We start from the raw sequence: 17596 nt of genomic DNA, 5'->3' as shown, positions 1-17596 counted from the left end.
GGAATGCCTCTGGCTAGCATTGGAAGCATGAGGGTGAACAACCTTTGATAAAATATAAAACTAACTCTGAAAGGGTTAACATTTAAAAATGTACCAGGAGATTACTAACCTATGTGGGTTTTGACAAATTCATACGCTTCAGAGAACCCTGGCTTCCTGGGGCAAATACTGTAGGTATTGGTACTCGTCGATCTCAAACTCTTTTGTAAGATCTCCATTCAGATAAATTCAGCAGACACAAAACATCAGCCTACCTGCAGACCTTCTGATGTGTGCCTACACCACTTATCTAGAGCCACAGCTGCACTCAATAAGGTTATAGATCTTGTTTATAACCCAAGATGTTAAAGAACCTTCATCTTTAATTTATCCGACTGCGCGTATTTCAGTATACAACGTCTGATATGTGTAATTATTCACTATTAGGATGAAAGTAGCAGTCCTGCTGCAGTATGTAGTACTGAAATTCTTCAGCAGAAATGGAGGAGTCAGATGATGTATTATTCACTTCATAGACCATCACAGTTCATCAAGTGAATATATATGAAGTCTGAGTAATTTTTAGACTTTTATACACATGTATTATTCAGACTGAAAAGAATGGACCCATCTCACCTTCAACACACATTCAGAGAATAACAGGAGCTTGTAACCTGTTGTAGCTGGCTAATGTATGTATTGGATTACACAGCATTAAAACAAATGATCAAATATTTAATTTGAATTCTTAATTAAAAATATCAACAGAAAAATATTGATCAGATACTGCAAACTGTCAAGCTCAACATGATTTACAGTAATGTCAAATTAGAAGAAGCACAAAAACCTTTGGCAGGAAAAAAGATCTACTGGTTCAAATTGATGACCTGAATCTTCTTCAATTTCTTTTGGACCCAAACCATCTATGCTGAACTTCAGTTCAGTTTTCCAGTGGAAGCTATCCATGAAGACTGTGGCATAACATTTATAGTGTGAACTTATCACATCAGTGATGATATTTTAATCATAAAGAAAAAGAAACAAAGGCAGAGACAATGTAGCCATATGGCCCCTGTTTCTTTTCCTCTTGCTAGTGGAGATGACAAGATGGATTTAAAGGGTGGATTACCTCATTAAAAAAAAAATAAAGTACAAAGGGGAATCACTGACATTTAGAATCCCTGCAGCAAAAAAAAAATATTTACATGTTGTGGCACTTTAATTGATATTGGAGGGTTTTTTTTAACCCCTTCCTCTTCATTTCAAAACTAAAGGGCCCTACACAGAAGAGAGTCTCAAGGCTCACATACACAGAAGAGAGTCTCAAGGCTCACAGATACTGCTTCCATTTTATTATACCTCTGAATGTTAATGTTAACTAGATTACTACCAGATTTCAGGAAATACATGGATTACCTTTCCAGAGGCTCTGAAGTAAGTATTTTCTGCCTTACATGTCAGACATAAAAGCAGTTCTTATCAATATTTACTACTGACATGGATGCTACATCTACAAAGTGATGGAGGTTTCAGGTCCATGAGTCTCAGAAGTAGTTTTTAATGCCATATAGCCAAAATAGACATATTGACGTTGAAATAGACTCTCTCCAAACGGTTCAGTTTTACACACAGTACTGTGTGTAAAATGTGTGAACTGGTGTGTCCAATGCTGAAGGGTGTGCTGTGTAATGTCTTTTCAAGCAAACACACTTTTCTCTTTCCAAGAATTCATCTTGACAAAGATAAAATTAAATGTTAATATAGGGATCTAATTGTACGCTTGATCTTCATTTTATCTTCTATTGCTGTTGTTGTGGTTTTTAAATTATTAAAAACTCAGTTTCCTCTCTTCTTTTTTTTTTTTTTTTCACCTACTAACTACACTTGCAAGCACCATGGCTCTTTTTGCATTGTAGCTTTACTAGAGAAAGGTGCCACTGCTTTTGATCAAGGGGCTTCCTCAAAAGCGCTCTTCCCGAAGCTGCAGATGCGATTGACATTTCAGATGCCATATTTATGAGTCTTTCTTTGCATTACATTCAACGCTCTTCGCACAAGCCATTACTTGAATGCTTCTTTCTGAGAAGGGCTCCTCTAGGGACTAGACTTATTACTGAAGTTTGGAACAGCATTTCCATAACCCTTCTTTTCACCGACTGGAGCTAATTCATAGAGATATTGGCTCAGATCATTTGACATACATACAAAAAAGCTTTGTTTGTTATCAAGAGGCACTAAATATTATAGTAATAACTCTAGAGATTTACCAAGAGGAAGATGGAGAAGGCATTATATTTGCTCTTCTGTTTTTCTATTTTCAGGTAAATAATTTTTAGATTTACTAAGTTATCCTTAAAGGCAAGAGGAAAACATAGCTTTAAATAAAATACAGTTGCAAAATAACACATGCAATTCTACTAATAAGCACAATTTATGAAGATTTTGAGTAGATGGCATTTGATGTGTTTGGGTTTTTTTTAAATATAAAGACAAGCAATCGTAGTTTGCAGTTCTCTTCAAAAGAGCAGAAAATGACAAAAAAGCATCACCAAGATGTGTTTCTTTACCACACCTGCCATAAAAGTGAAGGGATGGTGTAGAAGTATGCCACTGTATTAATAAATTACAGGAAGCCCACAAAATAACAACTTGTCTTTATACAGCAGTCATCTTGAAGTAGTTGTGTGAGGTATGCAAGTGTGACTGTGAAAGTCTGCAGGGGGTTAAAGTCCAAGTGCTTAGCTTGACCCTTGTAAGTAGGCTTTGCAGCTTGAGCCAAGCTCAGAGCAGCTCTGTGTTACTACAAAGTGAGCAGTACCCACACTAGCTCAGGCACACCTGTGTGAGCTGTAGCGGTGGGCACAGACCTAGAAGGATCATGTGAGCATGGCTGTGGGTATCCCAAATGTTGTTTCTTGTATGGAAAGAAAGTACACTGCCCATATCTACATATCTCCCCTCATTTCCTTAGAAAGACAACTTCTGAGTTAAGTCATTTTATTTAAGAAGGTGAAAGGCCCTGGGTTTCACAGTGCTAACAATCCAGAAGCATCTACAGATCTCCGATCTACAGATCTTAATTAAGCAGACAAGGGTGGGAGATGGAGGAACAGTGAGTTAGGGCACATCTCCCTGTCCTCCTGCCCCACTGATTTCCGTCACTGCAAATGGAAAGCAAATGATGAAATGTCACCCAAACCCCCAAGCCATCAGACATGTAAACATGACTATGATATAAGAGTTACAGTTAACTCCATGGTCAGCACAGAGGAATATTTCATCACTACCATGGAAGAATATGATCTTTCGAGGTCCCTTCCAACCCCTATGATTCTATGATTCTAAGAAGAAACAGAAGAACAAATACAAACTTCATCTAGCACTTAGCTGAACTGAAAAAGGAGCAATAAACCATTCTTAATGAGGATACTGTACCTAATGAAACTGGATCTGGATTCACTGGACTCTGTTGTCTGGAATGACTACTGCTGCTGTTACCACCTTTTTTTAAATCTTCTGCATCACTGTACCGCCGTATCCAATAATTAAGCTCCTCTCGGTCTGCTTCTTGACATCGCCGTAGTACAGTGAGAGATCGCCTGGTTTTTTCCACCATGTCCATTATACAGTTTAACAGCTATTTGTAGTGGTAGATGGGGCAAAGAAACAAAAAAGAATTTTATTCCTAAGCTGACAGAAAAATAAAGACAACATTAATGTGCTGAGTGTCTGGGTTTTAATAATGAAGGACTCCGAGAATTTCTAGCCTTGTTTTAAGAATGACAATTCCCTCCTGTTTTAATTGGTGTTTCTAGACTGTACAGATAGGGATTTCTGGGGTAAGGGTGAAGATAAAGAAGACAAGATTTTAACAGACTGTAGTCCCACTCCTAGTATATGACACCAGAGAGGCCAGGAGATCTGGTCCAAAACTGATGCTTACAAACATTATAAAGGGTAATAAATTCAAAGAACAAATCCATTGTGTCCCAGATTCAAGGTTTATACACCAGAGTCCATTCCCCTTCTGGCAGCCTGTAATATTTAGGATACTGCAGCAGGCACTTAACAGCAAGGCCTGGTATGAGCTACCTAAAGGGGAACATCAAGTCCTCTGATTTAATCAACAACACTTTCAAAATTTGTCCTGGATTCAGACTTGTTTTTAAAAGAAAAAAATGTAATTCCTATCTTAGAAGGGCTCCTTTCTGACAATTATCCATAAGAGTACATTTAGCCCTTACATGGTCAAGGTGTTTCCACTCTTCTGCCCATTCTCTGTCTGTTAGCCTGTGATCAATCATTTCTTCTTGACGTGTGCCATGCAACCCTGCCAAAAAGGAGCAAATCATGTTTACAATGTTGGTAGTCCTCTAGAGGGGAACAAAAAAGAAAGAAGAGCCTATCAAAGAAGTACATCACACATTACCTGGTCTACTATCAGGAAGGCCACCACAAAAATAAATGGATGCTTAAAAAATTTGCTCTAAGTTCTCTTTAGCACTTTTCCCCACACAAGATGCTACTGTTTCACTCAGTTTAATGTCTTCAGTTCTGCAAGTTCTGTAGGTTGTAAGATGACCTCTCAAAAAGGGATATAACACTTTCTGAATACATACAATTATTATATATAACATTTAATATAATATATAATTTTTCATTTGCACTGCTTGAAGAACTCAGCAAGACAATCGGTAACTCAGTGTATTGAATACTAGTTGTACTTCAGAGAGTTGAAAAAATATTACTATAAACTCAATGTTATTCTGCTAGATGCAGTATTTACTACCATGTCAACAGAGCATCATTAATGGTTCATCCTTTCACAGATGTTTAAATAACATGTGGTTAAAATGCAGCTCATATGTCAGAGCAGCTGACAACATGACACAACCCAGTATTTATTATTAACACTCAAGAAGAACCAACACTTGTTCTTTATTTAGCCTCCTCTATACAGATGCTGAATAATTGCAAATGTTCCTCTTTTACTGAAGATTTGTTTAAAACAAGGTAGAATAGTAAGTGCAGACGTGAAGCAAGCCAGGCAAATCCAAAAGCATCCCATTAAACAAAATGTGCAGTGTGGGGTGTGGTTGGTGCTACTCCTGTTTGCATCCCCTGCAGACATCCCCACCCTGAACCGTGCCTGAGATGTCACACAGAAAACACTTCTCCAAATGCTAACCACTTTCCTCTAGCCTACACTGAAATCGAACTATGTCAACGTTATCATCACAAATGTGGCATTAGAAGAAAAATAAAAGGCTCTACCTATTCTTGCCTAGCAGACATCGGAGTGTCCATGTCATCTACGCAACTGTGAAAGCACCAGCTCCTCCTCTCCTCTTTCTGACTCTCTTGCTTTAGAGTGCAACCAAGACAAAATTCAACCCACTTTTATAAATATAAATGTGAAATAAGGCTATTAAAGGTAGCTAAACCGACGAACAGCTATGAAGTCTACATCTGAATGGCAGGTACATTTAATTGTCAAAAACCCCCCTGTTCACAATACAGAATATAATTACAAGGAGCAGAGAAACCTAAAAAAGAACAATGCAGAAAATCAACATGCCTTACCCATAGGTCTGTTTCTGTCCCTGAGGTCCCTGTGATTGGGGTGTCTGTATGAGTCCCTGTAGTGGTGGGCAATGGCCATATCATCCAAACGATAATGCTGAGGTGGAGGTGGGGTGGGATGAGGCAGACCATTGGGCTGATAAGATAAGCCGTTATTTGGACTGTACCGCTGGCCTGGGCTAATAGTGCAGGGTCGCTTGCTTGGATGCTCTGAGTGCAAAGGCTCTCTGTCAAAGCCATTTTCTTTGGTTCTGAAAAACAAAGCAAAGGAACTTTAATTTACTTAGTGAGCAGAGCTGCTCGCGAACATGTACACCCACCCACATGTGCAGCTTCAGAAACTGAAACCTGTCCTTTCACTTTGCTCCAACTGTGTGGTGTTGTAGAACATTTCATAACACTGCTCATTCAAAATATACAAAGGACACGCTCATCTTGTCTAACTATCCCTTTAACTTCAGAAGCACTAGCAGGGTGAGCCTTCTGATGGAGCGGCTTAAAGAATTAGTGTGGAGAGTGAGCAGCCTTCACTGAAATCCTTGGCTGATGGGATGGATACATATAGAATTGCAAAGCTGAAATAATCAGTTGATACAGGAAGCTAGAGACTGTGAAACTCCTATGTTTAGTAGTGTTGTAGCATATAATAATCAGGGGAATTTTTTTTTACAGTTTTAAGGTCGCACATGTCAGTGTGCTGGAGCTCAGCTGCATGTAATGCCAAGATTAGCTCCCATCAAGATCAGTGTCACACTGAGACTTTGGGCAAGAATGACTTGAGATGATGAAAAACGCTTCCTTCAGAGATTTTTGTACTGTCTGGGCTATTTCAGTCAAAGGTGCTGTGAATGTCATTAATTTTGCAGGAAAGTGTGGTTAGGTTCAAGTTCTCAACAATGTTCAAGACTTCCTACTCCATTACTCTTACACAAGGGTTTTACGCTCAGGCAACACTGAAGAGTTATAAGAGAGAAGGGCAGTTTTTTATGTTACAGATACTCATTAGTTCAGTTCATAATCAGCTATCTCCAAAGAAGTCTCTACTTTGCACTTCTGCTTGAGAACCTGGAACTCACACTGAACTAATTATCCATTAAAATAAAAAAAAAAAAAAAAGGAAAAAAGTAAAAAGATTAAAAAAGAAAGAAAAAAGAAAGGTTAAAGCTACTTCAACAGGTTCACAACTCCTTTTAGGGAAGCTTTGTTTCACTGAAGTATGTTTTTATCTTTAACACTGGAATAAACAAACCCTAGAAAATATTAGATTTGAACAGAAAGGTTAATAGATATAAATATTGTAAACTGTTAAGGCTGCATCCTTCCCTTCAAAAGCCTTTATTAAGCAGCTTATAAGTTTGAGGGTTTTTTAAAGAAAACTTTCTCCTACATGATTTATTGATGGCATAACATGTCTTCCCAGAAATACCAATTTTTGGTCATTTTGACAGGAAGGTAAATTTTATCTAATTTTCTTGTTTGCCTGCTGCTAAAGAAAACCCTCCCCCATAAACCAATCAACTTCAAGGACTGTCTGTGGAAAAACATTCAATGTATTAATTGTTGCTCTTCAATAGGTTCGTCTTTAAGTCAATGACAGGAAGGATGAAAACAAATCTTTGCCAATACCCAGTGGGAGAGTGGATCAAAGCCAGATCTTGCAGCTACCAGCAATAAATTAAAAGAGGGGTTACACTGTTTTCAAAAGGAGTAAAGAGATTTTCCAAGGACTTCACCACAATCACTAATGCCAGAGAAGCTGCAGGTGTAGCTATATTTATATTTATATATAACTATCTTTTATTATACCTTAAATTGGCAAAAAGGGGAGAATTTTTTCACCAAACAGCAGGACAGCTGTAAAATTTTGAGCAGAGATAAAAAAGACATATTTTGTGGAACATGCACCTTGTTCCAAAGCAAATGCAGAATGGCTGTGAAAACTCCTAATCAGGAAAACCTGAGAACCATCATTTAATTTTAATGACTTCTGGCACGCTGAAATGGCTTGCAATAACTCCCAATAGGTAGTGATGTTTTTGACAGCTCTCCAAGACAAGTTTTGTATTGAGTTGCTGGTGTGTGTTTTCATTGCACATATCTACTGAAACTATAGGTCCAGGTCTTTCAGTTGTAAAAATGCTATGCAAGCAAAAAATGGACTTTCTTTCCAGTATGTACAAGCCAAGCTATTAATTTGGAAAAGTTCTTCAGTGTTATGGTTAGAATAATGTCTTACACGGGGGGTGAGGGAGGGACGCCGACCCAACAGAAACTGTAAATAAATAAATAACTTCATTGACTTTTATTTCTCAATGCAGGAAAAGCAAACCAGAAAACTGTAACAAATAGGCATCCTGCTTTCCTTCTCTGCACTATAACTAGACATTAAAATCGTATCTTCTCATACAAACATATATATTTGCACCTTCACCATACAGGTACTTCTGTGGTTTTTAGGGATGCGTTGTACTTAATTACCTTAGTTGGTAATGCACTGTAATGGCTAGGACAACAAACCAGCATCCTCATTTTCTTCTAGAACCCTGAGTTTAACTACCAGAAAATTAAAATTACCATTGAAACACATTTACTGAAATGAAATTCTTTCTTTTTGCTGCTATCCTGGGTAGTGGCTTTAGGGTCTTTTCTGGGTGTTAAAACTTTAATTCTACAAGTTGTTAAATTTTTTGCCCTGACCAAATAAACGACTTCAGGATACCAAAATGAGACTCTACATAAACTGTTTTTTGTGTTTCTGATCATATAAAATGTATAATAATGTAACAACTTCCAAAGTCTCATCAGAACAGGAATAACCAGCAAATTTACTATATCTGAATACAGTGATTATAGTAACAAAAGACAAAATCCTGAAGAGTGACATAATTCAGATGCCCTGAACTCAATCTACTGTTCTGCTTTTGATCTCACTCCTCCTCAATCTTCCAGGTCTCACCCTCTTGGGACAGCAGCATTTCCCCAGGTACCTGAGGAAGCACTCCTGTTTTATAGCAACTGGCAGAGCCATTTGAGTATAACTTACAAATCCAAAACTGTCACAGTTCTCATCTGATTTCATCTGCTTTTTATCTGATCCATTTGACTTTGCAAAGCAACAACAAGCTGCAAATCGGAAATAACACTGAATGTGAAGGAAGCCTAACTGACACATTTTCTTGTTTCTCTTTTTCTCACTTCTGTTGGTCACATTCTCCTTCATGTGAATGTAAATCAACGTTGTTGTTTGGAAAATTGGCAATATGATAAAGGTGTTCTTCAGCTATAAACTCTCAAGTGGTATTTTTCCTTGGAGCCATGATTTATTCATAATTAGAGATAGCAGAATAGATACTAGTCATTAGTCTGTACCTTTTTAACAGACTTTATGCTATTTCTAAGTTAACAATTCATTTTTAAATTCATAGAATCATAGAATGTTTGGGCTGGAAGGGACTTTCAAAGATCATCTAGTCCAACCCCCCTGCTACAAGCAGGGATAGATAGCTCCAACTAGATCAGGCTACTCAGAGCTTCATCCAGTCTCATCTTGAATGTCCCCAGGGATGGGGCCTCCACCACCTGTCTGGGCAACCTATTCCAGGGATCTGTCGGCCTCATACTGAAGAACTTTTTCCTAATATCTAACCTAAATCTACCCTTTCTAGCTTAAATCCATTACCCCTCATCCTGTCACTACAAACCCTCATGAATAGTCCCTCCCCTGCTTTCTTGTAGGTCCCTTTCAGGTACTGGAAGGTCGCTATAAGGTCCCTCAGGAGCCTCCTCTTCTCCAGGCTGAACAATTCCAACTCTCTAATTATTGTAATTTATGAATAATTTTTTGGGTAGGAAATCTGACCATGCAAAACTGCCTTGGATGGAAAATTAAGTTCCACCTGATCAAGAGTATTACACCAATGTCACTGAAGTCAGCTTGTGAGGAGGCAAAGCTGTTCACCTGCTATTTGTGCAAGATGCTTGGATTTTAATTGTACTTCCACCAGTAAAGTCTTGGTGACCAAAGAAGTGACAATGCTTTGCTGAAATAAAATACTTATTTTGTTTATAATACCGTGTTATAGAAAAGACTAATATTGCCTTGCTAACAGTTTACATTAAGAAAATTCTTTTAAAATTCCTCATAATTACACATGGATTAAAAGGAGCATAGCTGTAAGAGCTGTAAGCATCCTTCACCCCAGTGAGATGTGGAGGACTTTCTTCAAATAAGATTTACCAAACAGAATTATCAAAATTGGTCTCTGTGCCCAGGTACCTTTGACATAAATTCCTTGTCAGAGGTGCCAAGGTTACAGCAAGCACAGCAGCATGTTCTAAAGTCACAAAACAATCGTGGCCATTTTTTTTTTTCTTCTCACTCAAGCTATTCTAGCAGATTTTTTTGCTATCCCATATCCACCATGTAGGCAGCTGTCATAAATGTAGAGCCACTATATGACACTCTCATGTGCCATACAGCCCTCCCTAACAACCCTAAAGGATGACCAATGAGCCAAAATCCTTTTGTGGTTAATATATTAAAATCATGTTATTTATAACTAAGCATTCATTCGCCAAAATAAAAACCTCATATTGCTCCAAGTTCCTTTGTTTTACTACAGTAGAATGTAAAATCCAAAAGTTGTAAACAAAATATAGCGACCACTTTATTCATGACATGTCATGAACAAATTACTAAAATGTGTTGTCTCTTCAGGTGTCAGTTTTTCTCTCTTCCAGTGACTGATGGTTCCCAGTGTTATTACAGAAACAGATTGATCTTTTTAATGAGCTAGTTTAATAGACTCCAAAATCTCACCGTGGCTGCTCATCCGTGTCAGACCATATGCACCAAGAAAACACTCAGTAAAACACAAAGCTTTGCTGTCGGATGGCTCTATAAAACCTCACATACAGTAGACTCAGATATGCAGATAAATAACCAGAATTGGAAAATGCATAGGCAAAAAAGGTTCTGAAATTATAAACAGAAAAAATTCTGTATGTGGATTTTCTTTAACAAAAAAATCACAAGGTGGATGTGGTTATGTGCAACACACACTTTTCAATTCCTTTGCCTTATCCCTTACTGTATTTTACCTCTATTGGAATCAAGGGTATGCAGTTACCCAGGCCCAACAGAAAAATGTAAATATGGAAGAATGTGTATACATATATTTATAATATATACGTGTATGTATCTCATATATATACACACACACATCTGTACATGAGGCATATATATTACATACATACACATTATATACAATGTCCATATACATATCATTTCCCTTGGGAAGTGAAAAAGATATCACAATTTACTTTAGTGAGAGACATATCTCCAAACAAAATTATTCCAACTGCATTTAGTTCCTCTGGAAAGATGTTGCCTCTTAGTAACTTTTTTTTTTCCATATTCTAGCAACAGAGCCAGAGCAAACCCTTCTCTTAAAGGATGCCTCATATCTTCTGCTGAATTTTTATTAGTATATTTGAAAACTATTTGGATATCTAAACAAAAGGTATATACATTTCCAGATGTTTTCTCCTGCTCCTCTGTACATAATTAAAATAATTAATAGTGTAATGAGTATGAAGCCAGACAAGTATTTGGTTTCAATACTCATTCAGTCTAGGGATGCTCTGACTCCATGGACAGTTTTTTTGTGGTTTACTTACGTTATCCAAATTAAAAGGTATGCAAACTCCCATTCAATAAATTTAAGAACCTTTCCAATAGGACCTTTTCTCTTTACTAAATCTGTAGTACCAAGGTTCTTGAGTACCTAAGACAAATCCACTGAACTTGGTTCGGCCAAAACAACTGTATGAGTTTATTTTTATTTTGTGTATCAAGTGAGCTGGGCAGTCTCTTTTCAGGTCTCTCATGACAGCAAAGAATCTCAGGGTTAAGAAAGACAGGATAGGTTTTTTTCTGAAATGTCACTTCCCCAGGACTAAGGAGCCTGATTTCGGGCCGCAATCTACATACAGAGCCTGGTGGCTGACGGCTTTGGCACCTTGGAGCACGCAGGACAGTGGGACACCCCTTATTACAGCCCTTCCTGAGATACTGGGAATTCAAAGTTAGGATCTTACCCACAACACTGGAAGTTAAAAATCCCTAGCCCTCACCCCAAAAACTGCATTACTATCGAGAGGAACTGAAGACTCACTGAGCTGCACAAAGCACAAGAGAGACTTCAGCTGTGAAGCCAAAGACACTGGCTGATGAGCAAAGACTTCCAAGTTTGAAGGACAGCTATGTATTTTAACTAAAAGAAACACTGAGAACAAAGCCCATAAGCCCGGCTTAAACCTCTTCAGGTGTGGGCCTCAGTTTTAACTAAAAGATGAAGGCTGGCTTTAAAATCCAATATTCCAATCTGCTGGTCCTCTTATGGGCTATTCAAATGTTTGGTTTTTTTCTGTAAGACTAATCTGGGGTCTAATTTTCATTACCAAGTTCTTGTACCGGTCTTTCTCTGCACCACCTGCCCCCTCCCATGCAACCAAGACTGAAGGAACCACAGGTGAGACCAGTTATTACAAAATAACTGAAATCCAACTGTCAAACCGGGTCTCAAAGGACAGGGGCAGAGGTGGCAAAGGATTATTTCAGAAAACAAAGCAACTATTTTATTGCCCATTTTCCTTCATGGCCTTAGGGAGAAGCAAGTGATACTGCTCTCTATTAACACCAAAAAAAAAAGTGAGCTAGGGCTGTCAGGAAGGCACATCCCTCTTCTCCTCTGCATTCTCTGTCAAGCATACCTCACAGGCTTATGAGGTAATTTATTGTGTGTCTATCTACTTGTAGGAAAAATAGGGTGTCTGCTACTGGCACTGTACTACAGCATGACAATAGTTCAGTTAAACATCAGAAAATTCAGAAAATTAATCATCTTTCTTGGATGCAGTTAGCAAGTTTGTGTTAACACTAATGGCTGTTTCAGTTTGGTCTAGCAATCATAGAAAAATAGTGAAAAGGGGGCAAGCAGAAAAGAGCTTCTTTGCTGATACCCTTTGTTTTTTTGTTGGTCCATAGTAGTTTTCCTGAAACTCAATCTACAGCAAGCTAATTTCAAATACTTTCACATTTTCATCTACCTAATAGCTCTGTTACTTTTAAGTTTTGCTGTTCACTTCTGGCCTAACTAGGACACTTGCCATGTCTTGGGCATGCAGGGCATTTGGCAGAAGAGCATTATAAAAGTTTTCCACACTATACAATCCAAGGTAAACAAAACTAAGAAAAACCCAATATTTGGGCTTCCCAAAGGTAAAATGTATATGGCCAGCAAAATTTCTAACACTATAATGAGAAGACAGTTAAAAAAAAGCACAAAAGAAATTTTCTTGTAACACTAAACAAAGAATTTTATTCAAATAAGAAAAGCTGTTCCATATCCCTAATGCTCCTCTATTTCCTAACACTCGCTCGCCCTTTCTCTGTATGGACTCTTTCTCAGCTCAACAACAAAACAGATTCCAGTGGAACATTTTTCCTGTTTGGAAGAAATATCCTCATGCATATTAAACATATGGGAACATGTCACAGCAGAAGCAGTCAAAGACCTGAATGAACTCTGGAGCTTCCCTTGTACTTGCCAATATGCGTGCCTAGCCACTTTCCCCGTATTTACTGTTTAGTCCAACAATATCTGAAATACAAACGACTTGCATATGGAGCTGGAGTGATCTCCTGCTCAGGACTTTAAGCTACACAAAAATACTACGCACCAAATAGGGGGGTACAGTATTACTTCTGTGTGGACAGGACCACAGTGTGTCCTCACATGATTCTGCTGCCTGAATCACTGTGTGTGAATATGTATTTATATATATAGTGATATATCTGTACATGTAGCTCTCTATATACCTGTGTACACATACGTACACATGCATAAGCAGGGCCTGTTGCAACAGAACAAGGGATAACAGCTTTAAACTAAAAGACGGGGGCTTTAGACTAGATAAATAGAAGAAGTGTTTTACAATGAAGGTGGTGAAACACTGCCACGGGTTGCCCAGAGAGGTACACCTCATCCCTGGTAACATTCAACATCAGGCTGGATGGGGCGCCAAGCAACATGACCTAGTTAAAGATGTCCCTGCTCACTGCAGGGAGGTTGGACTAGGTGACTTTTAAAGGTCCCTTCCAACCCAAAATGTTCTGTGATTCTATGCACATATACACAAAGGTAATCTGCCTATTGCACAGCTGTGATGAAGGCAGGATCTGCATCCATGGAACATGATCCCAGTTCCCCACAGGCGCCCACCTACATGCTACCCCTCCCTGCTGGTCAAGCCTGGCACCTTTGGCCCACAGGAGGTTTCTGAGCAGGGCGCGACAGGCGCGGCAGGGCTCACCTGTCTGGAGTTCGCCTCTTCCCGTTTTCGTTCACATCGAGAAGCAGCTCTGAGGAGTCAACAGGTGAGGTGGTGCTGGCATCCAGAAGCAGCTGTTCATGCTGGGCGAGGTACTGGGCTGGGTTCTGCTTGGCTAGCCTTGCACAGTGCAGCAGCTCCCGCTGCAGCAGGGGCAGATTGGCCTGCAAGAGCATTGGACATGTTAAGAGGGCAGCTTGCAGGTACTTTCAACAGAGAAGAAGCAGAAAAATCAGAAATCAGAGGAAAGCCAGAGCATCATCTGCTCTGAGATGATGCTGTTGCAAGCATCCTGTTAGGTCTGTTGTGGTTAGCGGCCTGAAAGCAGACAGCCTCCTTATGGAGTCAGGTCATGGCTGTGCTAAGTACACATGGAAGGATGGGTGTGTACTGAAAATGGAAAAGAAACTGTAAATGCTGTGAGAAAACCAGGTCTGAGTTCCATATCTTTAAAAAAGGAAAAAACGCTGCCCTTGCTGACCGTATCCCCTTTTTTTCTGTCTAAAATCTGGGTTCCTATGGAGCAGCAGTTTCCAACAAGTGACAAACCTTCAATATATGCTTCCTATTCAGACTGCAGTTAGTACTCAGAAGCTGAAACCATAGGATCTGTGCCTTTTTAAGTGGCTTCAGCCACCACCCTTCACGGGGCTTGGGGAGAACAGGATTGCCCTCAGCTTTCCCAGTATACTTGCACTTGCACATTAAGATAAAGATTACAACACAATCTCACATCCCAGAGGTTCAGTTAATCACTAGGAGGGCTACAACCCTCCTAGTCAGGTGTTGCTTGAAGTATTTTTAACCTTCCTCTCAGGGCTCCACTGGGACTTGAGTCATGGGCTGGAGAGTACCAGAACTCAGACATAGAGAACTGAAAATGCTCATTGATCACTCAGTGGCACATTCTGCCCATCTACTGGGGTCATACTTATTCATATGTCTTGGCAGATCTGGGATTAAGGTGGAACTGTGCATCACACAGTTTACACATCCTGGGAAATATCTTCCTTTGCAGCACATGTGTACATCGATGCTAGGATCATAGGATCATAGATTGGTTTGGGTTGGAAGGGACCTTAGAGATCATCTAGTTCCAACCCCCCTGCTATTGGCAGGGACTCTTCCCACTAGACCAGGTTGCTCAAAGCCCCATCCAGCATGGTCTTGAACACATACAGTGATGGAGTATCCACAGCTTCCCTGGGCAACCTGGTCCAGTGTCTCACCACCCTCATAGTGAAGAACCCAAGTTCTACACTAGAGAAGAAAACAGTCTGATCTACCTGTTTGTGCCATAAGGTGGTGTGCCCTGACCTCTCTTGTTCCACAATAGTACTCAATGACTTGTTACTTGGGAATTTTCAGATATTGGATTACATTCCATGACCCTTAGTAACTAGAGATAAGATAAAGAACTCCAATAGTCACCTTTGCTTTTGAAATAACTCCCATAGTTTATTTTTTAAAAACAAACAAACAAACAAAACACAACCACTTTGTTTTTAAACAGGAAAGTATTCCTTAAGTCAAAAAAGTTCTGAAACTGATGTGCACAAAAAGCAGATTTCTGGAAAGTTTTGAGCACGGGATCTTGGTAAATTACTTTGCTAGCATTATAAAAATGGTAAATGCTCCAGCACCCGTAGCTGTACTACAGGAGTAGATCCACTGTGCAACAAAAAATGCCAGAATAGGGTCAATACCCATGAATCTTTCAACAGACAAACAAAACAAAATAAAATAAAAAAAAAAAAACAAAATAAAAAAAAAAAAAAAAAGCAATTGCTATCCCTTTTTCATCTTAGGATGGGAAGACAGCTGGCTGTGGAACATGAAGTCTTCTCAAACGTCCATAGAACACAAATATTTTGAGAAATTACCAAAGAAATATCTTCTTTTGGTTATTATCTGTCACATTTTTGTCCAGAGCTACCATATAACAGAGAGAGTTACTGAATGCTTTTGTGACCAATGTTTTTCACTCATTTTAGTTTCATTTTTATTTTTTAAAAGCCCACAGAGAATCAAAATCAGGACACTTCACTATCCAAAACTGCTTCAAGTGGTAGAAAATGATGGGGAACTTTACATATATGTACAAATAAACATCTCGAGGAAATAATAGGATCATACCTAGGATTTTAATAGTGATGCATACTTGGAAGATGTATCATCACATCTCAACATGCCTGTGAGGCAGAAATGTGAAGTCCCCAGTTTACAGTTGAGAAATCAAGGACAGAATAACACATTTGTGTTCCTTATCCACTGTCATAAACAAAAGGGACCTATTTCATACATGGCTATTCCTGGCTCCTGGAGACAACCAAACTGTGAACTGGCTAGAAAAAAATCTTGATTTATTTTACCTGTTTTTCTTCTCCTAAAGAAATGTTCATTTTCGCTTTTTAACCATAAACCTGACGATCTGCAGTACCCTCTGTTCTAAATGGATTGAACATGTTTTCTGAGCACAGAAGAGACAAATAAAACTTATGCACCTACTCAGTTTCTTGATTTTTTTAGAAGTTACAGAAAACTATGAATGACATTACTTGTAGTTTGGGTTTATAATGGCATCAAGCAACATTTGGACAAAGACCTGAACTTAAAAGTGAATAAACGCAGTATTTGAAAACTTTTAGTTCACCATAAGTACTTTCAATCTGCTCAAGACATTATTCTAAACAATCTTTATGAAAATTTATAGTAAACAATAATACTTTTATTCAAAGAAAAATATCAGGACCTCTCTATGGCCAAGTCATGTGTACAGACTGCTTCTGGTCAATATGGCCCAGATACACAATGGGGACTAGTTTTTGAGAAGCTGGATGCAGAATAAAGCACTGAAATTCTCCCTACTGTGGGCAGGGAGAGACCAGGCTCATAAGGCAACTCAAGCATTACTTGTACGTACTTTGAAACCAACATGGCCTCGGACACAAAGGCTCCTGCAGAGGTTCAGCTCTGACAGCAGAATCGGGTCTGTCAACATGCAGTAGCACGCTTCTCCCAGCATCGTTGTTGCTGGTGCCTGCAGACAGACTTTTATACTTCTACAAGTGAGAGATGCAAACCAGCTCTTGACCAGAAGTCAGATATATATGCTACAAAAACACTGACTGCAAACAATATGATATTACTGCCTTACAGTCCCCTAAAATATTGCACTTTGGTATCTGGAATATGCTCCTACTCTTGTTTTGGATCGGACCTTTTATCCTGCAAGATTTAGGTGGTGTTTTACCCGCCTCCAGCAGTTTTATAATTACGGATAGGAAGAAGAGAACATGTTTTTTACCCAGTTGTCAGACCTGTTTTCCACTTTGAAATGAACTGTTCTAACCAGGAAAGAAAACATTATCTCTGCACCTGCAAATGAAGCTACAGCTCCAACCAAAAGGTTGTTTTATCATTTCAGTGCTCACTCAGGCAATTAGTTAATAATTTTCCATTGTTGGATGTTCCTACTTTCTTTGAAACTTTAGAAACAAAATTTCTGTATTATAATTCAAATTTAAAAAGTTCATTAGGCTATAGTACATTTAGGCTTTGATGAAAGTTTTTATAATTGGGAGTTTAAGTAGATTATTTATAGACATATTTTAATAAACTATTTAAACTGAGACATTTG

The 17596-nt window shown here is 38.8% G+C and overlaps 1 protein-coding gene across 1 annotated transcript in view; it reads right to left on the bottom strand.

Annotated features, from left to right (window-relative positions):
- RUNX1T1 (runt-related transcription factor 1; translocated to, 1 (cyclin D-related)) overlaps positions 1-17596 on the bottom strand; it is a 50386-nt gene that overhangs the window by 22072 nt on the left and 10718 nt on the right. The window contains exons 4-7 of the mRNA XM_008947274.1: positions 13939-14120; positions 5563-5813; positions 4224-4309; positions 3415-3616 (exon numbers count right to left, since the gene is read on the bottom strand). Coding sequence (XP_008945522.1) covers positions 3415-3616; positions 4224-4309; positions 5563-5813; positions 13939-14120 — 721 coding nt within the window. The remainder of the gene's footprint in view (positions 1-3414; positions 3617-4223; positions 4310-5562; positions 5814-13938; positions 14121-17596) is intronic.

This window comes from Merops nubicus, unplaced genomic scaffold, assembly GCF_000691845.1.
Source record: "Merops nubicus isolate BGI_N331 unplaced genomic scaffold, ASM69184v1 scaffold7309, whole genome shotgun sequence".
Lineage (NCBI taxonomy): Eukaryota > Metazoa > Chordata > Aves > Coraciiformes > Meropidae > Merops > Merops nubicus.
The sequence above is the reverse complement of the archived record's forward strand: the minus strand, read 5'-3'. Positions and strand labels throughout refer to the sequence as shown.